Source organism: Balaenoptera ricei, chromosome 16, assembly GCF_028023285.1.
Source record: "Balaenoptera ricei isolate mBalRic1 chromosome 16, mBalRic1.hap2, whole genome shotgun sequence".
Taxonomy (NCBI): domain Eukaryota; kingdom Metazoa; phylum Chordata; class Mammalia; order Artiodactyla; family Balaenopteridae; genus Balaenoptera; species Balaenoptera ricei.
The window spans coordinates 93,629,168-93,651,845 of NC_082654.1; the positions used below are offsets into that span (position 1 = coordinate 93,629,168).

General features: G+C 41.8%; 1 protein-coding gene across 1 annotated transcript in view; it reads right to left on the reverse strand.

The window, feature by feature from the left end:
- The window catches only part of FMN2 (formin 2), a 294,117-nt gene that overhangs the window by 233,318 nt on the left and 38,121 nt on the right, over positions 1 to 22,678 (reverse strand). The window contains exons 3-4 of the mRNA XM_059899583.1: positions 13,057 to 14,741; positions 11,369 to 11,513 (exon numbers count right to left, since the gene is read on the reverse strand). Coding sequence (XP_059755566.1) covers positions 11,369 to 11,513; positions 13,057 to 14,741 — 1,830 coding nt within the window. The remainder of the gene's footprint in view (positions 1 to 11,368; positions 11,514 to 13,056; positions 14,742 to 22,678) is intronic.

The following is a 22,678-nucleotide window of genomic DNA, read 5'->3' on the forward strand; positions in this document are numbered from 1 at the left end:
AGTTTTTGTTTATCTGAGAATGCCTTTATTTCACCTTCATTTATGAACACTTGTTTTGCTAGATGTAAGATCTTGGTTGGTCGCTTTCATTTCAGCATTTGAATATGTCATCCCACTCCTTTCTTGTCTCCGCTAGTTCTGGTAAGTCTGCTGCTAACATTGCTGCAGTTTCCTTGTATGTGACGAGTTGTTTCTCTCTCACTGCTTTCAAGACTTTTTCCTTTACCTTTGGCTTTCCACATTTTGACTAAGATATAACTAAGATCTCTTTGTATTTGCCTACTTGAAGTTCATGAAACTTAGATGCGTATATGAGTGTTTTCATCAAATTTGGGAACTTTTCACCCATTACAACTTCTAATAATTTTCTGCACCTTTTTCTCTCTCCTCTCCTTCTGATACTCACATTTCATGTACATTGGTCACTTAATGGTATCCCACATTTTTCTGAGGTTTCAACTTCCTTTTTTCTGTTTTTCAGACTACAGTCTCTATTGATTTATCTTCAAGTTTGCTGATAGTTTTTTTCTGCCACCTGTCACAAACCAATTGTTCAACCACTTAGTGCTTTTTTTTTTCATTTTAGTTATTGTATTTTTCAGCTCTAGAATTTTTAAATAATTTCTTTTTACTGATGTTCTCAATTTGATGAGACATTATCATCATACTTTCCTTTATTTCTTAGAAACTGTTTTCTTCAGTTCTTTGGAGACATTTAGAATGGTGCTTTGAAGTCTATTTCTGTTAAGTACAACACATGGGCCCCTTTGAACAAAGTTTCTGTTGCCTGTTCATTTGCTTCTCTGTATATGGGTCACATTTTTTTGCTTCCTTGTATGTCTCATTTACTATTGTTGAAAACTGGACATTTCAGATAACGTAACAGCAGCTCTGGGTACGGACTTTCCCTTCTCAGCCTCAGAACTTATTGAGTTTGTGTTTGCTTGTTCATTTGCTCAGTGACGTGGTCAAACCCGCTCAGGGAAGTCTGTTCCTGCTGCAGTGTGCTACCTGACCTTCCTGCACACACGCTTCCCCACGTTTTTATCTAAAGCGAAAGCTAAAGAGTGTGCTTCCGCTCCTTTAACCACTTAAAGCTTTACCCTTAACCACTCTGTGGGTGAGATACAGGGCACAACTTAGAGCAGGGATCTCTAAACCCCCGTACTGGTCCGTGGCCCACCAGGAAATGGGCTGCACAGCAGGAGGTGAGTGGCGGGTGAGCAAGCGAGGCTTCATCTGTATTTACAGCCACTCCCCATCGCTTGCATTACCACCTGAGCTCTGCCTCCTGTCAGATCAGCGGTGGCATTAGATTTTCACAGGAGTGCGAACCCTACTGTGAACTGTGCATGCAAGGCATCTAGGTTGCGTGCTCCTTATGAGAATCTAATGCCTGATGGATGATCTGAGGTAGAGCTGAGGCAGTGATGCTAGCGCTGGGGAGCGGCTGCAAATACAGATTATCATTAGCAGAGAGGTTTGACTGCACAGAGACCATAATAAATCAATTGCTTGCAGATTCATATCAAAACCCTATCAGTGAGTGGCAGGTGACAATTAAGCTGCATCTGGTGGTAGGATTTATAGTGGCAAGTGAATTGATGTACTTCAATTGTACAGCTGCATTTGGTGGAAGGCTTGAAGTCAGAATCCGACACTTATTTTAGTCCACGTGTGTCCCGCCCATTATTTTATTTACCACTTCCGTCCATGCCTCTTTCTTGCACTGTGCACTTGCTCAGTCATAGTTTTCGTAAGCCCACAAGCTAACCCTAGCTGAAATAAGTAAAAAATAAACATCACTGGAGAGCTTCTTTGAAAAGGGGGAAAGACCCAATGATGAGACAACAGAAGACTCTAAGACTGCCAACAAAAAGAAAGCTGCATTTAAAAGAAAATACAAAGAGTCCTACTTAAATTATGGGTTCATTGCCACAGGTGATTCACATTCTCCAAGCCCGCTTTGTATAATATGTGGTGACTGGCTATCCAACGAAGCTATGAAACCTTCAAAATGGCTTTGCCACATGGAGACCAAGCACCCTGCATTAAAAGACAAGGCTTCGGATTTTTTCAAAAGAAAAAAAAAACGTGAACACAAAGAACAGAAGCGATTATTGAAGGCCACCACTTCCTCAAATGTATCTGCACTGACAGCATCATTCTTAGTGGCTAACTGCATTGCTAAAACTAAGAAGCCCTTTACTACTGGAGAAGAGTTGATCCTGCCTGCTGCTAAGGACATTTGCATGAACTTTTAGGAGAGGCTGCAGTTCAAATGGTGGCACATGTTCCTCTCTCGGCTAGGACCATAAGTAGATGAATTGATGAAACAGCAGAGGATATTGAGGCACAATTGTTAGAGAGGATTAGTGAGTCTCCATGGTATGCCATCCAGGTTGACGAATCTACCGATGTTGACAACAAGGCAACAATGCTTGTTTTTGTGCAACATGCTTTTCAGGAGTATGTGCCTGAGGATATATTATGTGCACTTTTGTTGCCAACCAACACCACAGCTGCAGAACTATTCCCAGTCTTTGAATGATTACATATCAGGAAAACTGAATTGGTCATTTTGTGTCGGTATATGAATGGACGGAGTGGCTGCCATGGCTGGACGGCTTTCTGGTTTCACTACTCTGGTCAAAGAGGTCGCTTCTGAATGTGAGTCTATGCACTGTGTCATCCATAGAGAAATGCTGGCTAGCTGAAAAATGTCACCTGTTAACAACGTTTTGCAGGATATGATTAAAATTATCAACCACATTAGAGAACATGCCCTTAACTCATGTCTGTTCATATAGCTTTGTGAAGAGATGGACACAGAGCACACACGTCTTCTCTTATACACAGAAGTGAGATGGCTTTCTAAAGGTAGAACACTGGCCAGAGTTTCTGAGTTACGAGAGCTGCTCCAGAGATTTCTTTCAGAAAAAGTCACCAATGGCAGCACATTTCAGTGACACAGAATGGGTGGCAAAACTTGCTTACTTGTGTGACATATTCAACCTGCTCTACGAACTCAATCTGTCACTTCAGGGGAGAACAACAACTGTATTCAAGTCGGCAGATAAAATGGCTGCATTCAAAGCCAAACTGGAATTATGGGGCCAACGAGTGAACATTGGGATTTTTGACATGATTCAAACATTAGCAGAGATTTTAAAAGAGACTAAGCCAGGGCCTTCTTTCTCCCAGCTGGTGCATGATCACCTATCTCAGCTTTCAAAAGAGTTTGAGCATTACTTCCCAACCACAAAAGACCCCCAAACTGGGAAGGAATGGATCCACAACCCATTTGTGAATAAGCCAGATGAATCGACTTTGTCCGTGAAGAGGATCAACTGCTCGAGATCGCAAATGATGGTGACCTTAAAAGTATGTTTGAGACAACTTCACATCTCCATACGTTCTGGATTAAAGTCAAGGCGGAATATCCTGAGATTGCCACAAAAGCACTGAAAAGCCTGCTTCCATTTCCAACATCCTATCTTTGTGAAGCAGGGTTTTCTGCAGTGACAGCAACCAAAACGAGATTATGGAGTACAGTGGACATAAGGAACACACCTCGGGTATCACTGTCTCCCATCCCTCTCAGATGGGACCATCTAGTTGCAGGAAAACAAGCTCAGGGCTCCCGCTGATTCTGCATGATGGTGAGTTGTATAATTATTCCATTATATATTACAATGTAATAATAATAGAAATAAAGTGCACAATAAATGTAATGCGCTTGCATCATCCCCAAACCATCCCCCCACCCCGGTCCGTGGAAAAACTGTCTTCCACAAAACTGGTCCCTGGTGCCAGAAAGGTTGGGGCCTGCTGCCTTAGAGGGCATTTACAGAATTTTTTTCCCACACTGAGCCAGGAACTAATAACTTGGATTTTCTCTAATTGCTCCTGAAAATTTGCAGTCTTGGGCATGCACACAGCCTTCAGGTTGCCAGACATGACGGACTTTATTTTTAAACCTGGATTAGGAGTTGTCCCCAGGTCAATATTTGCACAAAGGTGTGTTTAAGACACTTGTGCAATGAAGATCCCACTCAGTTCTGATGAGTCTGATGAGGTTTAGGGACACTGTCCTGGTGCCCGTGTCCTGCCCTGATGGCTCCTGAGTGGGGGCAACGTGCACGGCCTTCCTGACATCCAGGGCTGACTGTGATCCGTGGACGGCCCTTCTCGGCTGTTTCCCTAGTTCTCCGTGGTTGCCTGGAACAGAGCTTCTGCAATAGGGGACTGAGGAGAGTAGAGATGCCAGCTTCTTGCCCTCCCAAGGTAGGGCCACAGCCACAGACAGAGACCATCCAGGCTGCACACACCAGAGGCTGGAACGGAGCATCTCGGGGCTCAGACGCTGTGGGTCTCACTGTCCTAACTGAGTTTCAGGAGGTCTTTTTGAGTGGGTGTTTCTCCATTTCCTCTGTGCCCTGAGGACAATTTCCAGAGACTTTAAATGAGTATTTTTGCTATAATTCTCATCAGTTAAATTTTTGTTTTGCTGGGAAGAGGACCTGTCAAGCTGCTGGTCTGTCAGTCTAGAAGGCCCATCTCCAAAGAAATTTTTAACATGTTATTTCAGATGGAGTTTCAAGTTACAAGTTTAGTAATTTTAAAAATTCACTTATTAACAAAACCAAAAAATAAGCAGCAATGTTAGAAATCTTCCATTATGAACATCGTTTTGAAAAAGAAACATACATTTACTTGTATTTTGGTTTAAATAAAAAAGGTTTAAATAAAAAAAACTAGAGATATAAATAAGAACATTAATTTTTCTTCTAAGTCTTAAATTTGTGTCCCCAAATAACTGGGAACATTTTTCAGCTTAGGTCACAGGAGGTACCGTGGGAACAACCAGTCTACTGTCAGCATCATCACCTCCCACGGGCAAAGGCAGGAGCTATCATAATGGTAACTGTGTAAGTCAAACGAGAAATAAAATTCTCCTTTGCTCTGGGATAGTCCAGAATCCTGCCGCTGTCCATGGTATAGAAACGTACATTCCACTATGTAGCAGCAAGACATCAAAATTAACTTCAGGTCTAATTTACCTAAATTCAATTCTCACTCTTATGTCTAATGAGAAAAACCTAAAGACTTCTGCTGGAAGATGAGAAGGACACATAGTCAGCGAAGGGAAATGGCTGTCAACAGCCCACGTCCACATCCCTGAAACCATCAGACAGGAGCTCCGCACACAAAGAAGTCTGCTGCTCTACTGTCTGATTTTCTAGGGTTTTAAACAAGATGCAGGGAAATCTCTGCTCGCGGTGTTATTTTCAAAATCCATCCCTTATTCCTCTGTACATGTCTGAATGAAATACATTCTTCAAGGCCCACTTCAAACCTCATCTCCTCCAACAACCTCACCCTAAGTCCAGCCAACTCGCTCCATTTCAGTCCTGACCACGGGCAGCGCCCACTGTGACCGGAGTGGTTAGTGCTGGCTCTCCCTGGCATGGCTGCTGCTTTTCTTTGCTGCATTCCCGGCTGAAATGGAAAAACCCTGTTCCCATTGGATCAAGAAAGGGATGCAACAATGAACATAATTTGTGCCCCACTTCCCTCCAGTTTTCCGGGTTCTCCACACTAGCAGTACTGATAAAACACTCTACCCTCATCTGACCAAAAATCCTTCCTCACTTTTGCAAGGATGAGTTTTAGTTTCCATAGATAATCATAAAAGGTAATGAATCTCAAGTATATTTTCCAAACAACCCTTTTTTCAATGTCCATGGGTCATAATAAACAGAACACCCCAGCCGTTAAAAATTAATACCCTTTTCTAATATACCTAGTCCAACAAAATCTTAATATCATCATAGTATGCAAATATGAAGTCCAAAAGAATTAAACTTCAGCATCATGATTAAATTTTTGCAATTCCAAAGCACAATTAATCAGATATAATTTTCCTAATACATCTAGCAAGGTCAAGGATCATTAGCCTAATTATATTTCCTTTTTATTATGTCATTAGGCTTTTTGCTTATTTGTTGTGTAGCCATTTACTTACAAGTATAAAAATAATATTTTGACGAAAAGAAAATTTTTTAAAAAGAGGTTATTATTGTGGCATTCTTTGAATTGACTGGGTATGCTCTACAAATAATTATAGGAAAAGCATCTCCAAAAAAAATAATGAATCTTTCAACATCTAAAACAAATCTAGGATCCACAAAACGTATGTTCGTCTAAATATAGCCTTGTATTTTGATGTGGTTTTCTACGTAAATACACTTTTAAGGCTTGCAATAGAAATGTATTCTATTATTGATAAAAACAAACATCCTGTTAAAAATTACAAAGTACCAAATGTTTATGATGTATTCCCCAAAACAGATCTAAATTGTCTTATTATAAGATATTTGGTATTTCAGACATTATTTTAGGTCTACGAGACAAATAGAACCATCTAATCAAAACACACCCTTGCCAGCTACGACAGGAAAACTTAACACCAATACAGACAACTAGACTTATACCTCTCAGATGATCATTCAGGCCATCAGCCTGTGAACACTGAAATATCAACTGATTATGATAAAACATATTTTTTAATCTAAAGATAAATATTTGCACTTAGTAAAAGTAAAGCAGAGATTCACAGGTAAAATACATACGCTTTTTTTCTTTTCCAACCAACAAATCTTACAATAGTATTTGAAGTACAGCTCACACATTTTCCCAGCACCCCAACATAGTAGGAAAAATCCTTTTAATGGCAATTACTATTTCACGTAAGAATACTTGGAGGCATTACATTACACACACCTGCACATAAGAACATTTAAGTAATGAATGCTTCTCTTCCATTGTTATTATGAACTTTTACAATACACAAAAAAGCCTTTTTAGAAGTTAGGTCAGCAAGCACAATGGCAAGATTGAACAAAATACCAAATGTCTTTTATTAACTCCCCTAATAATAAGTAGCAGATTTAACTATCTATTTTTCTAATCATATTTCCAGAAGCTGAAGCCAAACAAATATTTAACTATCATGAATTCTTTTTCTCCCCCATTCTTTGGGCAGAGCATTTTAATCTGATAAATAGAACAGAAGAAACCCAGGAAGAAATTCATTTGTTGCATTAAATGGTTATATAAATGGCAATTATGTATTTAAAAAGCAAAACAGATTCTTTTCATTCACTCTTGTTAAGTTCTGTGTGCAAATTTATATTGTGGGAAGCATGTTCCTTTACACACCTTTTAAGGATTATTAGACATTTTTGACTTAAGGCATATTTTAGAGAGACGTCCCTTTTTGTGGAATCAAAACTATCTCCACTCAACATTTGGTGGGTTTAACAACAGTGGCTGTACATCCACCCACTATTTATTTGCCACACAAGCAAAAGGCCCTCATTTTTACTGCTTACAAAAGCTTATGTGTCTAAGGCTCACATCACTCTGATAAACTTTTATTTAATTGGACAAATATCATATTTGGTGGTATCATAGTTTATGTACTTATCAAAATCTGTTAGAATACAGAAAAGTCTTTAAAAGTATCTCCACACACAATTTTATAAACGTAACTAGTCATTTAAATATGGAGCACATACGAAAATCAGTACAAATTCAGATTCTTTTCAAAAAGGATCTATTCGAGTCTTCTTATAAATCCCATCCCACACTTGCCCTCATCTATAATATTTCACATCCACACCTATGGCTAATGATGAGGAACACAGACTCTGCAGCCAAACGGCTGGGTCTGCACCCGAGCTCTGCCCCTCACTGCGCTGGGAGCGTGAGATAGTGCCTGCATCCCAGCTTTGTGTGCTGTGCACCAGGGGTACGGTGTCCCCCTCACAGGATTAGGGGATAGGATGAGCCAGCTTGGGGCTGCTCAGACAAGGACCACGCGCCTGCAGGCTCCGTGGCATCCGGGGCTGCTGCCATGTTCCCCGCTGGTACTAGTACTACTGTTGAAACTGCTGCTGCTACTGCTGTTTCCCAAAGTATCTCTGCTCGGACCTCATCTGACACTGGATTAACTAGAAACCTCTTTGTCAGGGAATTCCTACTGTCAAGATCACTCCAGTGTAAATTCTCCCACTTCCCTGCTCATAAGCTTGGGTTAATTTAATCTTTCCTTGGACATGAAGATCCTGAGGTGACTTAGGGTCGCTCTCAACATTAACAGGCACTGAACTCGCCTGTGAGACGCAGGACATGGGTCACCACGTACTCGCTCTGGGACGTTCCTTAAAAATTGGCAGGTGCGTGTGTGTGTCATGTTTCAAACAGGGACCTCATCTTCCTCTTGATTCCGTGGGCGACAGGGTTGTTGTTTCACCGAGTGAGCAGCTCGATATTTAATTCTGACCTATAAGCATCACGATCATTTGCTAAAGGAGAACTACGTAAAACCATAGTTTGATAAAACTATACCTTCTCAGCGAATCTCCTTATGCTTTCATAACCTCACAATGAAGACCAGTGAGCTAAGACGTAGGCACACAACTTAAATACAGGTTCCATGAAGAAATAAGGAAAGCTCTGTGTTGGGTTCCCCGGAGAACAAAGGGCTGAGAGACACCAGACATGCCTCACTGCAGCGGCTCCAGAGTCCAGAGAGCAGCCCCTTCTCTTTATGCCATAGAGCAAGCTGTCCAGGTGGGGGACCTCTGTGGTCACACAGAAGACATATCTCCAGAGAGAGCTACTAAAGACCAGGGCATCCAGCCACAGACTTACTTTCAAGAAGAGGACAGATCACAGAAATATTATCCAGATATTTTAAAGTATTTGGAGAAACCAGAGCTCTTGGCTTCCACCATGTGTGACAAGAGTGGCTAGAAAAACCTCCATAAACACAGGCTATAGCATCAACGGCAATCAGTCTCACTCGAAATCAGTGTCCACATATAACAAGGGCAACCACAGCATCAACGGCTCTCAGTCCCACTGGAAATCAGTGTCCACCTATAACAAGGGCAACCACAGGTCAATGGTTTGGACTGTGCAGGTCCGCTGACACACAGAGTCTTTTCAGTAGTAAATACTGCAGCACTACACGAGCTGAGGGTGGTTTTGTCCATGGATGTGGAACCTCGGATATGGGGGGACCCTGAATACGAAAGGCTGATTATAATTTGTACAGAGATCTTGGACTGCACGGAGGTTGGTGCCCCAAGTCCGTGTTGCTCAGGGCTCAGTGTGCTTGCATGCATATGGAAAATATGTTTTCCTTAAACGAAATTTTACATGTCTCAAGTAGTTGGAATGGGTAAATTTTTCTTCCAAATACAGCAGAGTTAAATAAAACTGGCTTTCTTCAGCCATCTAACACTTTGTAGCAGATTTTTCTCTTACCAACATACTGGAAAAATTACCTTATCCCTCCCAAAACAAACCTGTATAGTAGAGCTGAGTACAAGACCCTGGCCAAGGATATGCTGACAAGCTCATCAGGAGTCAGGATGGAGACTGGTCCAAAAACCCTCTTTAAGCTGCAGGTCAATAGCTGTGTCACCACCAACGGGTGCAAATGACAGCACTGGCAAAGGCTCATACCCACAGTTTACTGATGGGCTCACGACAGGGTGAGGCCACTGTGCAGACATGATGCTGCACATGATGGTCATGTGCAAGGGGCCCATCTCATGCCAGCTAGGTGAGTCTGAAGTCTTCATGATTTGGACAGAAATCTTATTTCAGTAGGCTTAAAAACTGAACGCTACATCAAAAAAATCATGAAATCCTGTACTTGCAGGTAACATGCGGCAGCTTCCTCATCTCTGTTCACTTAACAGAAAAAAAGTGGTGACAAGAGATATGGAGGGCATGCTTGGCGTTTTGGAGAATTTCATCCCTAGACTAGTGACGTCCACATCACCTCTGCCCTTCATCATGAGACAACCCCGCTGCCTCGCTCTATCTGGCCTCTGTGCTCCCCGCCCATATTCCCCACCCAGACAGCTTTTCCATTTCTGATACAGTCCATGGGAAGAGGTGTGATGATTCAGCCTACATGTACTATGTGCAAACATGCCGTTTAGAACATTTACCTCTGCCAGAAAAACGTGGTTTTCCATTTACCTTTATTCCACTGACAAAGCCACCTTGGCGATATTGCTTATTATGAGATGAGTTATTTTCTGGCTTTTAATCATTACTGGGTATAGCCACTGATATGTATAAAGCCCTCCTCCTCCAGCCAGCTGGCTTATTTGTTAAACAAATATTTATTCAGTGCCTTTTCTGATCTAAAGTCACCAGCAACCAGCTGTGTCATCATAAATGGTTCTGAAAAATGCAACTGCATCACATTTGGGTTTGCATCGTCGTCAGATTAATAGAGATACCTGTGGTGAGGCTGCCCCCAGCTCAGCTAGAGGTTCCGTTCAAACCCACCCCTCCCGTCTGGATTCCACAGCACCCATCTGGGGGCAGCTGTCTGCTTCGAAATAAATATGGATGGAAATATCTCTGGGTCAGACTTCTAACTACAACTTCCAGGTCAGTAGCAAAAGTTCACAGAATCACATCACCCCTTAGTTCCCACTCGCCTGGGGAAGCTGTGCCAGCTTCAGGCCTCATTTCTATTTCTTTCACCCAAAAAGACGGAGCTGCCCACCATCCCCCTGCTTCAGGGTGAAGGATGGGCACCAACAGCAATACCTTCCTTCTGGGCTCATTGTTCTAGGACTTTACTACACTTTCCTGAATGGCCGCCTTGAGAAATTTACAAAATCATTTCACGATCAAGGCCACTGGGTGGATCAGTGGAAAAACACTGCATGAAAATGTTTTCCTCCAAATGTACTCTTCCTTCTCTTTAGGACTCAGGTGTCACAGGTAGATCAAAGGTGCTGACACAGAATGGAGATGTTGGAACTGGATACAAGAGTCTCTTCCCTGTGTCAAGTACAAGGTGACTATTTAGCTGGGTTCTGCAGGTCATCCACTTAGGTATTACAATAGCAACAAAATACCAAACACATGATTGGTTACTAAGGACTGGATTTCTTGCTTGCTTTCCTTTGCTCACTCTTACCTTTCTTTCCATCCATACTAGCACTAATATGGATTTCAATCAAGTGACAGTTTGTTTCTAGACAACTAATTCTGGAAACAAGTAATTGCTGAAATTTTGGAAATATGTATCATGAAGCTACAAATAAAGTAGTCAGAACATGATCACTTGGTGGAGATGATTATTTGTTATTCTATCTGGGAAAGTCTTACTTAAGTTCATGTTCTAAAATGCTAACCTCTGCTACCTGCTTACAGACTGTGGAGGGTACACAGCCCAGAAAACAATGTCAATGTTTTTCTCTAATGAAAGTTCACACTTATGCCCAAAACACTGTCCAATTTCAGAAAACACATGAGTACTCACTTGTTTAGCCTTGGTCTTTGTGATGGTGTCAGAAATCGGTTTCTTTCTTTCCTTTACAGTAGTTTTAGAAAATAATTCCTCAAATTCATGACAATCTATGGATGGCTCTTCAATTTTTTCCCAAATAAGTGAAGTACTGGAGTCTCTAAAGTTAAGCAAAAGACCCATGAGAGAGCCATCAAACCAAACTGCAGGACATTATAGTGAGCAGGGACAGATGGGGACGGGGAGGACAGAGGCGTCAGAGGAACAGGGAGAGGACGGCAGGCAGTGGAGGATGGAGGGATATAGGGGGGAAGATGCTCTTTTCTGTACAATCACCATTTGCTTAATCAACATGATGAGAAACAGCATCAATAAAGAATGAGACATTTGCCTGGAAAGAATCATTTCCAGGAATTCTCAGTCATCAAGTCGCTATATAAAAACATAAAAGAAGAACCCCTCTCTGTATGGCTCTCAAGGCAGGAAATGTCTGATATCTCACAAACCCAACCTGACCCATCAGCTTTGTGGGTTATTTGTGGGTTGAAAATAAATCACTTCATGCCCACAGAGGCACCTTTGTCTCCCCACCGCTGCCCATCACTGCATGTCACCTTACTCTTCAGTGACTGTGGAGTCATGTAGTACCACCTAAAAGGGGGAGATCCATTCAAATAAAGCAAAACAAAAAGAACTTTATATACTACATATGGATAAAATGAGTTTGGGGCACATTTGGAAATGATGCCTTGGCACATAGAAGTAACCCAGCAAATTACTCAGAGCATGAGCTGCAAAGTCAGAAGTAGTCAAAATAGATAGGTTCTTCTCCCACTATGATTCAGTGAAAAGAAAATTAATATAAGAAATGAAAATGAACCTGGTATATATCCTATTTCTAAATCTGTGCCACATCACATACACACACACACACACACACACACACACACACACACACACAAATTCAAAGAGTCACGAGAACTTGGGACAAGGAAGTCCAGTGAAATTTAAAGGGCATGTTTTTCTCCCACTGGCACATTCCACAGCCATGTCCCAGTACCATCCCAGGGGTTGGGGAACCAGGTTATGGACCATCCATGGATAAGTAATACACCAGCAGCGTACCTGCTGGGAGGCATTCTTTTACAAATATCATATCTTTTATAAAAATCATATAAGTTTGTGATTTTATGACCTCACAGTGTTGCATATCATCTACAGAAGTGCCATGAAATGCTCAGAACTAAATCATTTCACACATGGGGTGTGGATGTGTGTATTTCTGTGTAGCACATTTCTGAATAGTAAAACAAGACCGTGCCTTCAAAAGGATGCAGAAAACATCCTCAAGAGTCAGTCTGTCTAAGGATTTGATTTACTTTTATAAGCTATTTATCAGAGTGAGGTTCTGCAATGAGGCAACAGAGCATGTATGCTAAGAAAAATATATCCCTCTATCTATAAAAGTCAATCAAAAACTATATAGACAGAAATCTGTACATTGATTCATGTCATTTGTTTTATCCCTTTGATACTTCTGGAAAAAAGTCTAAAATTGCTTCACCAAATATTGATATAATCATCTACAGGCAAGTTTTATTTTTATTTATTTTATTTTTACTCATTTTTCTCCTGAGTTTTAAAGGACAATGCTTCCCTCGTATTGACAATATTGTGCAAAGATGAGCCCGTGTTCATGTTACCTTTTACTGTGCAGTTGAATTCTCGTCCAATACAGAGGCTTCATCGGCCGACAAGGCTCTATTGGCTGCTTCCTGCTGCCTCTGTCCTGGTTCAACCCGAATCCAAACAAGCCAGCTGGCAACGGTGGAGGAAGAAATCCACATGCCTGTAGTGTTGGTGAAGTCGTACTCCCAGCTTGTGGTGGGAGAGGAAGGCCGGATCCAGGAAGCAGAGGGGGTGGGGGGGGTGGGGGGAAACCTGTTCCAGGAGGGGGAGGAGGGGGAGGGGCTAGAGGAGGCGGAACCCTCACACCTGGCAAAGGAGGAGGAGGGGCGGGAGGAATTCCTTCACTGGGAAGAGGGGGAGCGGGAGGAATTCCTTCACTGGGAAGAGGGGGAGCAGGAGGAATTCCTTCACTGGGAAGAGGGGGGGCGGGAGGAATTCCCATGCCAGGAAGAGGGGGAGCGGGAGGAATTCCTACTGCGGGAAAAGGGGGGGCGGGAGGAATTCCCACACCGGGAAGAGGGGGGGCGGGAGGAATTCCCATGCCAGGAAGAGGGGGAGGGGGAGGAATTCCCACGCCGGGAAGAGGGGGGGCGGGAGGAATTCCCACGCCAGGAAGAGTGGGGGCGGGAGGAATTCCCACTGCGGGAAGAGGGGGGGCGGGAGGAATTCCCACTGCGGGAAGAGGAGGAGGGGGAGGAATTCCCACGCTGGGAAGAGGGGGGGCGGGAGGAATTCCCACGCCAGGAAGAGGAGGAGGGGGAGGAATTCCCACGCCGGGAAGAGGGGGGGCGGGAGGAATTCCCACGCCAGGAAGAGTGGGGGCGGGAGGAATTCCCACACCGGGAAGAGGGGGGGCGGGAGGAATTCCCACACCGGGAAGAGGGGGGGCGGGAGGAATTCCCACTGCGGGAAGAGGGGGGGCGGGAGGAATTCCCACACCGGGAAGAGGGGGGGCGGGAGGAATTCCCTCACCAGGCAAAGGTAGGGGAGGGGGTTGCAGCATCTCTGGACCAGGCAGAGGAGGAGGTGAGGGGCACGGTGGGCTGAGCAGTGCAGGCTCAGGCGTGACATGGGGCGGGGGCCGTGGAGGAGCCACGGTGCCCAGACCAGGCATCTGGTGGGAAAACGTGGGAGACAGAGGCAGCGCAGTGGGGATGTCATGGCTGTTTTCAGAGGAGGGGAAAGCAGCGTGCTCCTGGCTGGTTTCACACTCCGTGTGAAAAGAAGGATGGGAAGGCTGTGAGCTCGCCTGTCCTTGACCGTCAGACCAGGGCAGCGACGTGGGTGGTGGAGCCTGCAGGGATGGATGTGTGTCGAGCTGAACTGATATTCGCCTTGGAGACACGACCAAAGAAATCTCTGCACAGAATTTGGTCTGAGGTCCGGGAGGTGAGGACAGCCCGGCTGAGTCTCCATTCACGGCCTCAGGCAGGGCGCCCGTGGGAGGACGAGTCAGCGTCCCACCCTCCTCTGTCGGGGACGTCTGTATTGACTTGGCCTGTAAAATCCTTTGAGGCCCTACATCCTTTTCTCCCAACCTGAGAGCTCGCAGACACGCGTCTCCGGAGGCGGCCACCTCCATGTCTGTGGCTGGGTACTGCTTCTCTAGCTCAGCTATTTTGGTCCTCAAATCCTCAATGGTCCGCTCCAGCTGCTGAATGACAGTGGCCTGACCCTCAGATTTCATGTCACAAACTTCCTGAGGGGCAACAGAGACATCACAGTTAAATATAAAATAAGGAATACTCAAAATACCAAAAACTAGTCTTACAAAATTAAGCAAAATGTATTTGTTTGTTATAATAATTCTAAACGCTCCCTCCATAGAAAGACACTATTACCACTTCCACTTGTCCCCTCTTTTCCATCCTCGGATTTCAAACTGGTTTACACACATGACCATGAAGTCCTAAGGCCCCTGTCTAATCTTCGAATGAAATCATGGAAGACTGGCAGACCACTGAGAAGAGGGAAGAAGAAGCTGAGTGACAGACCCACTTAATGTCACCATAGGCTACTCTCTTCCTGTCCAGTAACATCTGTTATTAGGACGTTCCCTAAAGACATTTTAAATCCTCAGTTTTAAAGTTAATCACAACGTTTAAAAAGTAATCTCTAAGGGGTGGGAAAGTGTCCCAAAGAGAGCTACAATATGTGAGCAGGGAATGCGAACTTGGGAGCCTGAACCGAGATGGCAGAGTAGGACGTGCTTTCACTCCTTCTTGTGAGAACACCAGAATCAAAACTAGCTGCTGGACAATCATCGACAGGAAGACACTGGAACTCACCAAAAAATACACCCCACATGCAAAGACAAAGGAGAAGACGCAGTGAGACAGTAGGAGGGGTGCAATCACAATAAAATCAAATCCCATAACTGCTGGGTGGGAGACTCACAGATTGGAGAACACTTATAACACAGAAGTCCACCCACTGGAGTGAAGGTTCTGAGCCCCACGTCAGGCTTCCCAACATGGGGGTCCGACAATGGGAGGAGGAATTCCTAGAGAATTAGACTTTGAAGGCTAGTGGGATTTGATTGCAGGACTTTGACAGGACTGGGAGAAACAGAGACTCCACTCTTGGAGGGCACACACAAAGTAGTGTGCACATCGGGACCCAGGGGAAGGAGCAGTGACGCCATAGGAGACTGAACCAGACCTACCTGCTGGTGATGGAGGGTCTCCTGTGGAGGCAGGGGCTGGCTGTGGCTTACCGTGGGGATGGGGACACTGGCAGCAGAAGTTCTGGGAAGTACTTCTGGACATGAGCCCTCCCAGAGTGTGCCATTAGCTCCAACAAAGAGCTCAGGTAGACTCCAGTGTTGGGTTGCCTTAGGCCAAACAGCCAACAGGGAGGGAACCCAGCCCCACCCATCAGCAGTCAAGAGGATTAAAGTTTTACTGAGCTCTGCCCATCAGAGCAACAGTCAGCTATACCCACCACCAGTCCCTCTCATCAGAAAACCTGCACAAGCCTCTTAGAGAGCCTCAACCACCAGAGAACAGACAGCAGAAGCAAGAAGAACTACAATCATACAGCCTGTGGAACAAAAATCACATTCACAGAAAGGTAGAAAAGATGAAAAGGCAGCGGGCTATGTACCAGATGAAGGAACAAGATAAAACCCCAGAAAAACAACTAAATGAAATGGAAATAGGAAACCTTCCAGAAAAAAATTCAGAATAATGATAGTGAAGATGATCCAGGACCTCGGAAAAACAATGGAGGCAAAGATTGAGAAGATGCAAGAAATGTTTAACAAAGAACTAGAAGAATTAAAGAACAAACAAACAGAGATGAACAATACAATAACTGAAATGAAAACTACACTAGAAGGAATCAATAGCAGAATAACTGAGGCAGAAGAACTGATAAGTGACCAGGAAGACAGAATGGTGGAATTCACTGCTGTAGAACAGAATAAAGAAAAAAGAATGAAAAGAAATGAAGACAGCCTAAGAGACCCCTGGAACAACATTAAATGCAACAACATTCGCATTATAGGGATCCCAGAAGGAGAAGAGAGAGAGAAAGGACCTGAGAAAAATTTGAAGAGATTATAGTCGAAAACTTCCCTAACATGGGAAAGGAAATAGTCACCCAAGTCCAGGAAGCACAGAGAGTCCCATACAGGATAAACCCAAGGAGAAACACTCCGAGACACATAGTAATCAAGTTGGCAAAAATTAAAGACAAAGAAAAATTATTGAAAGCAGCAAGGGAAAAATGACAAATAACATACAAGGGAACTCCCATAAGGTTAACAGCTGATTTCTCAGCAAAAACTCTACAAGCCAGAAGAGAGTAGGTATTTTATACTCATACACTTAAAGTGATGAAAGGGAAGAAACTACAACCAAGATTACTCTACACAGCAAGGATCTCATTCAGATTCGATGGAGAAATCAAAAGCTTTACAGACAAGCAAAAGCTAAGAGAATTCAGCACCACCAAACCAGCTCTACAACAAATGCTAAAGGAATTTCTCTAAGTGGGAAACACAAGAGAATAAAAGGGCCTACAAAAACAAACCCAAAACGATAAAGAAAAAGGTCATAGGAACATACATAACGATAATTACCTTAAACGTGAATGGATTAAATGCTCCAACCAAAAGACACAGGCTTGCTGAATGGATACAAAAACAAGACCCATATATATGCTGTCTACAAGACACCCACTTCAGATCTAGGGACACATACAGACTAAAAGTGAGGGGGTAGAAAAAGATATTCCATGTAAATGGAAATGAAAAGAAAGCTGGAGTAGCAATACTCATATCAGATAAAGTAGACTTTAAAATAAAGAATGTTACAAGAGACAAGGAAGGACACTACATATTGATCAAGGGATCAATCCAAGAAGAAGATATAACAATTATAAGTATATATGCACCCAACATAGGAGCACCTCAATACATAAGGCAACTGCTAACAGCTGTAAAAGAGGAAATCGACAGTAACACAATAACAGTGGGGGACTTTAACACCTCACTTACACCAATGGATAGATCATCCAAAGTGAAAATAAATAAGCAAACAGAAGCTTTAAATGACACAATAGACCTGATAGATTTAATTGATATTTATAGGACATTCCATCCCAAAACAGCAGATTACACTTTCTTCTCAAGTGCGCACGGAATATTCTCCAGGGTAGATCACACCTTGGGTCACAAATCAAGCCTCAGTAAATTTAAGAAAATTGAAATCATATCAAGCATCTTTTCTGACCACAATGCTATGAGATTAGAAATAAATTACAGGGGAAAAAACGTAAAAAACACAAACACATGGAGGCTAAACAATACGTTACCAAATAAGCAAGAGATCACTGAAGAAATCAAAAAATACCTAGAAACAAATGACAATGAAAACACAATGATCCAAAACCTATGGGATGCAGCAAAAGCAGTTCTAAGAGGGAAGTTTATAGCTATACAAGCCTCCCTCAAGAAACAAGAAAAATCTCAAATAAACAATCTAACCTTACACCTAAAGGAACTAGAGAAAGAAGAACAAACAACACCCAAAGTTAGCAGAAGAAAAGAAATCATAAAGATCAGAACAGAAATAAATGAAATAGAAACAAAGAAAACAATAGCAAACATCAATAAAACTAAAAGCTGCTGCTTTGAGAAGATAAACAAAATGGACAAACCATTATCCAGACTCATAAAGAAAAAGAGGGAGAGGACTCAAATCAATAAAATTAGAAATGAAAAAGGAGAAGTAACAACAGACACTACAGAAATACAAAGCATCCTAAGAGACTACTACAAGCAACTCTATGCCAATAAAATGGACAACCAGGAAGAAATGGACAAATTCTGAGAAAGGTATAACCTTCTAAGACTGAACCAGGAATAAATAGAAAATATGAACAGACCAATCACACATAATGAAATTGAAACTCTGATTAAAAATCTTCCAGAAAACAAAAGTCCAGGACCAGATTGGCTTCACAGGTGAATTCTATCAAACATTTAGAGAAGAGCTAAAACCCATCCTTCTCAAACTCTTCCAAAAAATTATGGAGGAAAGAACACTCCCATACTCATTCTATGAGGTCACCATCACCCTGATACCAAAATCAGACAAAGATACTATAAAAAAAGAAAATTACAGACCAATATCACTGATGAATATAGATGCAAAAATCCTCAACAAAATACTACCAAACAGAATCCAACAACACATGAGAAGGATCATACACCATGATCAAGTGGGATTTATCCCAGGGATGCAAGGATTCTTCAATATATGCAAATCAATCAATGTGATACACCCTATTGACAAACTGAAGAATAAAAACCATATGATCATCTCAATAGATGCAGAAAACGCTTTTGACAAAATTCAACACCGATTTATGATAAAAACTCTGCAGAAAGTGGGCATAGAGGGAACCTACCTCAACATAATAAAGGCCATATATGACAAACCCACAGAAAACATCATTCTCAATGATGAAAAACTGAAAGCATTTCCTCTAAGATCATGAACAAGACAAGGATGTCCACTCTCACCACTATTATTCAACATAGTTTTGGAAGTCCTAGTCATGGCAATCAGAGAAGAAAAAGAAATAAAAGGAATACAAAGTGGAAAAGAAGACGTAAAACTGTCACTGTTTACAGATGACATGATACTATACATAGAGAATCCTAAAGATGTCACCAGAAAACTACTAGAGCTAATCAATAAATTTGGTAAAGTTGCAGGATACAAAATTAATGCGCAGAAATCTCTTGCATTCCTATACACTAATGATGAAATATCTGAAAGAGAAATTAAGGAAACACTCCCATTTACCATTGCAACAAAAAGAATAAAATACCTAGGAATAAACCTACCTAGGGAGACAAAAGACCTGTATGCAGAAAACTGTAGAACACTGATGAAAGAAATTAAAGATGATACCAACAGATGGAGAGATATACCATGTTCTTGGATTGGAAGAATCAATATTGTGAAAATGACTATACTACCGAAAGCAATCTACAGATTGAATGCAATCCCCATCAAATTACCAATGATATTTTTTATGGAACTAGAACAAAAAGTCTTAAAATTTGTATGGAGACACAAAAGACCCCGAATAGTCAAAGCAGTCTTGAGGGAAAAAAACGGTGCTGGAGGAACCAGACTCCCTGACTTCAGACTATACTACAAAGCTACAATAATCAAGACAATATGGTACTGCCACAAAAACAGAAACATAGATCAGTGGAACAAGATAGAAAGCCCAGAGATAAACCCACGTACCTATGGTCAACTAATCTACGACAAAGGAGGCAAGGATATACAATGGAGAAAAGACAGTCTCTTCAATAAGTGGTGCTGGGAAAACTGGACAGCTACATATAAAAGAATGAAATTAGAACACTCCCTAACACCATACACAAAAATAAACTCAAAATGGATTAGAGACCTAAATGTAAGACCAGACACTGTAAAACTCTTAGAGGAAAACATAGGAAGAACACTCTTTGACATAAATCACAGCACAATATTTTTTGATCCACTTCCTAGAGTAATAGAAATAAAAACCAAAATAAACAAATGGGACTTAATGAAACTTAAAAGCTTTTGCACAGCAAAGGAAACCATAAACCAGACGAAAAGAAAATCCTAAGAATGGGAGAAAATAGTTGCAAATGAATCATCGGACAAAGGATTAATCTCCAAAATATATAAACAGCTCATGCACCTCGATTTTAAAAAAACAAACAACCCAATCCAAAAATGGGCAGAAGACCTAAATAGACATTTCTCCAAGGAAGACATAAAGATGGCCAAGAAGTACATGAAAAGCTGCTCAATATCACTAATTATTAGAGAAATGCAAATCAAAACTACAATGAGGTATCACCTCACACCAGTTAGAATGGGCATCATCAGAAAATCTACAAACAACAAGTGCTGGAGAGGGTGTGGAGAAAAGGGAACCCTCTTGCACTGTTGGTGGGAATGTAAACTGATACAGCCACTATGGAGAACAGTATGGAGGTTCCTTACAAAACTAAAAATAGAATTACCATATGATCCAGCAATCCCACTACAGGGCATATACCCAGAGAAAACCACAATTCAAAAAGACACATGCACCCCAATGTTCGTTGCAGCAGTATTTACAATAGCCAGGTCATGGAAGCAACCTAAATGCCCATCGACAGACGAATGGATAAAGAAGATGTGGTACATATATACAATGGAATATTACTGAGCCATAAAAAGGAACGAAATTGGGTCATTTGTTGAGACGTGGATGGATCTAGAGACTGTCATACAGAGTGAAGTAAGTCAGAAAGAGAAAAACAAGTATTGTATATTAACGCATATATGTGGAACCTAGAAAAATGGTACAGATGAACCAGTTTTCAGGGCAGAAATTGAGACACAGATGTAGAGAACAAACGTATGGACACCAAGGGGGAAAGCCGTGCTGGGGTGGGGGTGGGGGGGTGATGAGTTGGGCGCTTGGGATTGACATATATACACTGATGTGTATAAAATGGATGACCAATAAGAACCTGCTGTATAAAAAAAAAAGAAAAAAAAGAATTACATAACCTTCCAATATCAAATCTCCCTTCCTTGAAGTGGAGATAATAATGGTGCCTTATCTCTGATGGTTGTGACGAATGAGATAAAGCCTGTAAGTTACTTAGCACATTGGGTAGTGTATTATGAACACCCAATAAATGTTAGCTATTATTATTAAAAAAAAAAAAAAAAACTAAGGGAATCTGAATCAAGTATGAACTTTAGGTAATAATAATGTATTGATATTGGTTCAGTGACAAAGGTACTTCCTAATATAAGATGTTAATAATAATTTTTTTTTAAATCTCTAAAAGAGTCCCCAGTAAGATCATGGGAAATATTTCTGACATCCATATGGGCATATTCATATATCTTAAGTGCATGTACACAACTTACATCACGTTACTACAATTCAAATATTTTATCCAAGGCATTTCAGAAAGGGATGCCTTTGGTCACCACAATTTATGAAGATGGCTGAAAGCAACTGTGCCCCTGTGTGGGTCACCCTCACAACCACACAGTGTCTTCCTCTCCCAAGGGGACACTTTCAGGAAAAAGTGTTTTGGGAATAGAAAAGGGGGAAGCCCTCTGGGTAAATTGATTACAAATAACAGGTGAGTAAGAAGAAAAGACAAGAGAGGAATGGGTAGAGAAAAAGGAGGAAAGCAGGGCCAGGAGGTAGGAGGGAAGGGGGGACAGACTCCAGCTGACTAAAGCTCAGGATCACACACCTGCTTACACAGGCTCAACTGCTCCCTAAAGGCTGGAATGAGAGGGGAGGGGGCAAGGTCCCTGTGCTCTGAACTGCTTCTCCAGAGCTTCCAGGGCTTTTCACAGATGACCCCAACAGAGGCCAACACGAGGAGCCACCATCCACGGCATGGACACCTACTACCTTCCCCTCTCTTCATCTACTGTGGAGGAATAATTAAGATGTTAATACAAAGACGACACAAACTACTGGGTTGGCCAAAAAGTTCATTCGGGTTTTTCCAGAATTTCTTTTTTTTTTTTGTAGCTGAGTAATATTCCATTGTATAAATATACCACATCTTCTTTATCCATTCATCTCTTGATGGAAACCTAGGTTGCTTCCATATCTTGGCAATTATAAATAATGCTGCTACGAACATTGGGCTGCATGTATCTTTTCGAATTAGTGTTTTCTTTTTTTCTTTTTCTTCAGATAAATACCCAGGAGTGAAATTTCTGGGTCACATGGTAGGTTTTAGTTTTTCTGAGAAACCTCCATACTGTTTTCTGTAGTGTCTGCACCAATTAACATTCCCACCAACAGTGTATGTGGGGTCTGTTTTCTCCACATTCTCACCAACATTTGTTATTGTGTTCCTTCTTTTTTTACATTTTCTTTTTTTATTATTTTTTCAAAAATTTTATTGAAGTATACTTATTTACAACGTGTTAATTTCTTCTGCACAGCAAAGTGACTCAGTTATATATACATATATATATATATATATTCTCTCATTGTGTTCTTTTTGATGACAGCCTTTCTGACAGGTGTGAGGTGATGTCTCATTGTGGTTCTGATTTTCATTTCTCTGAGGACTAATGATGTTGA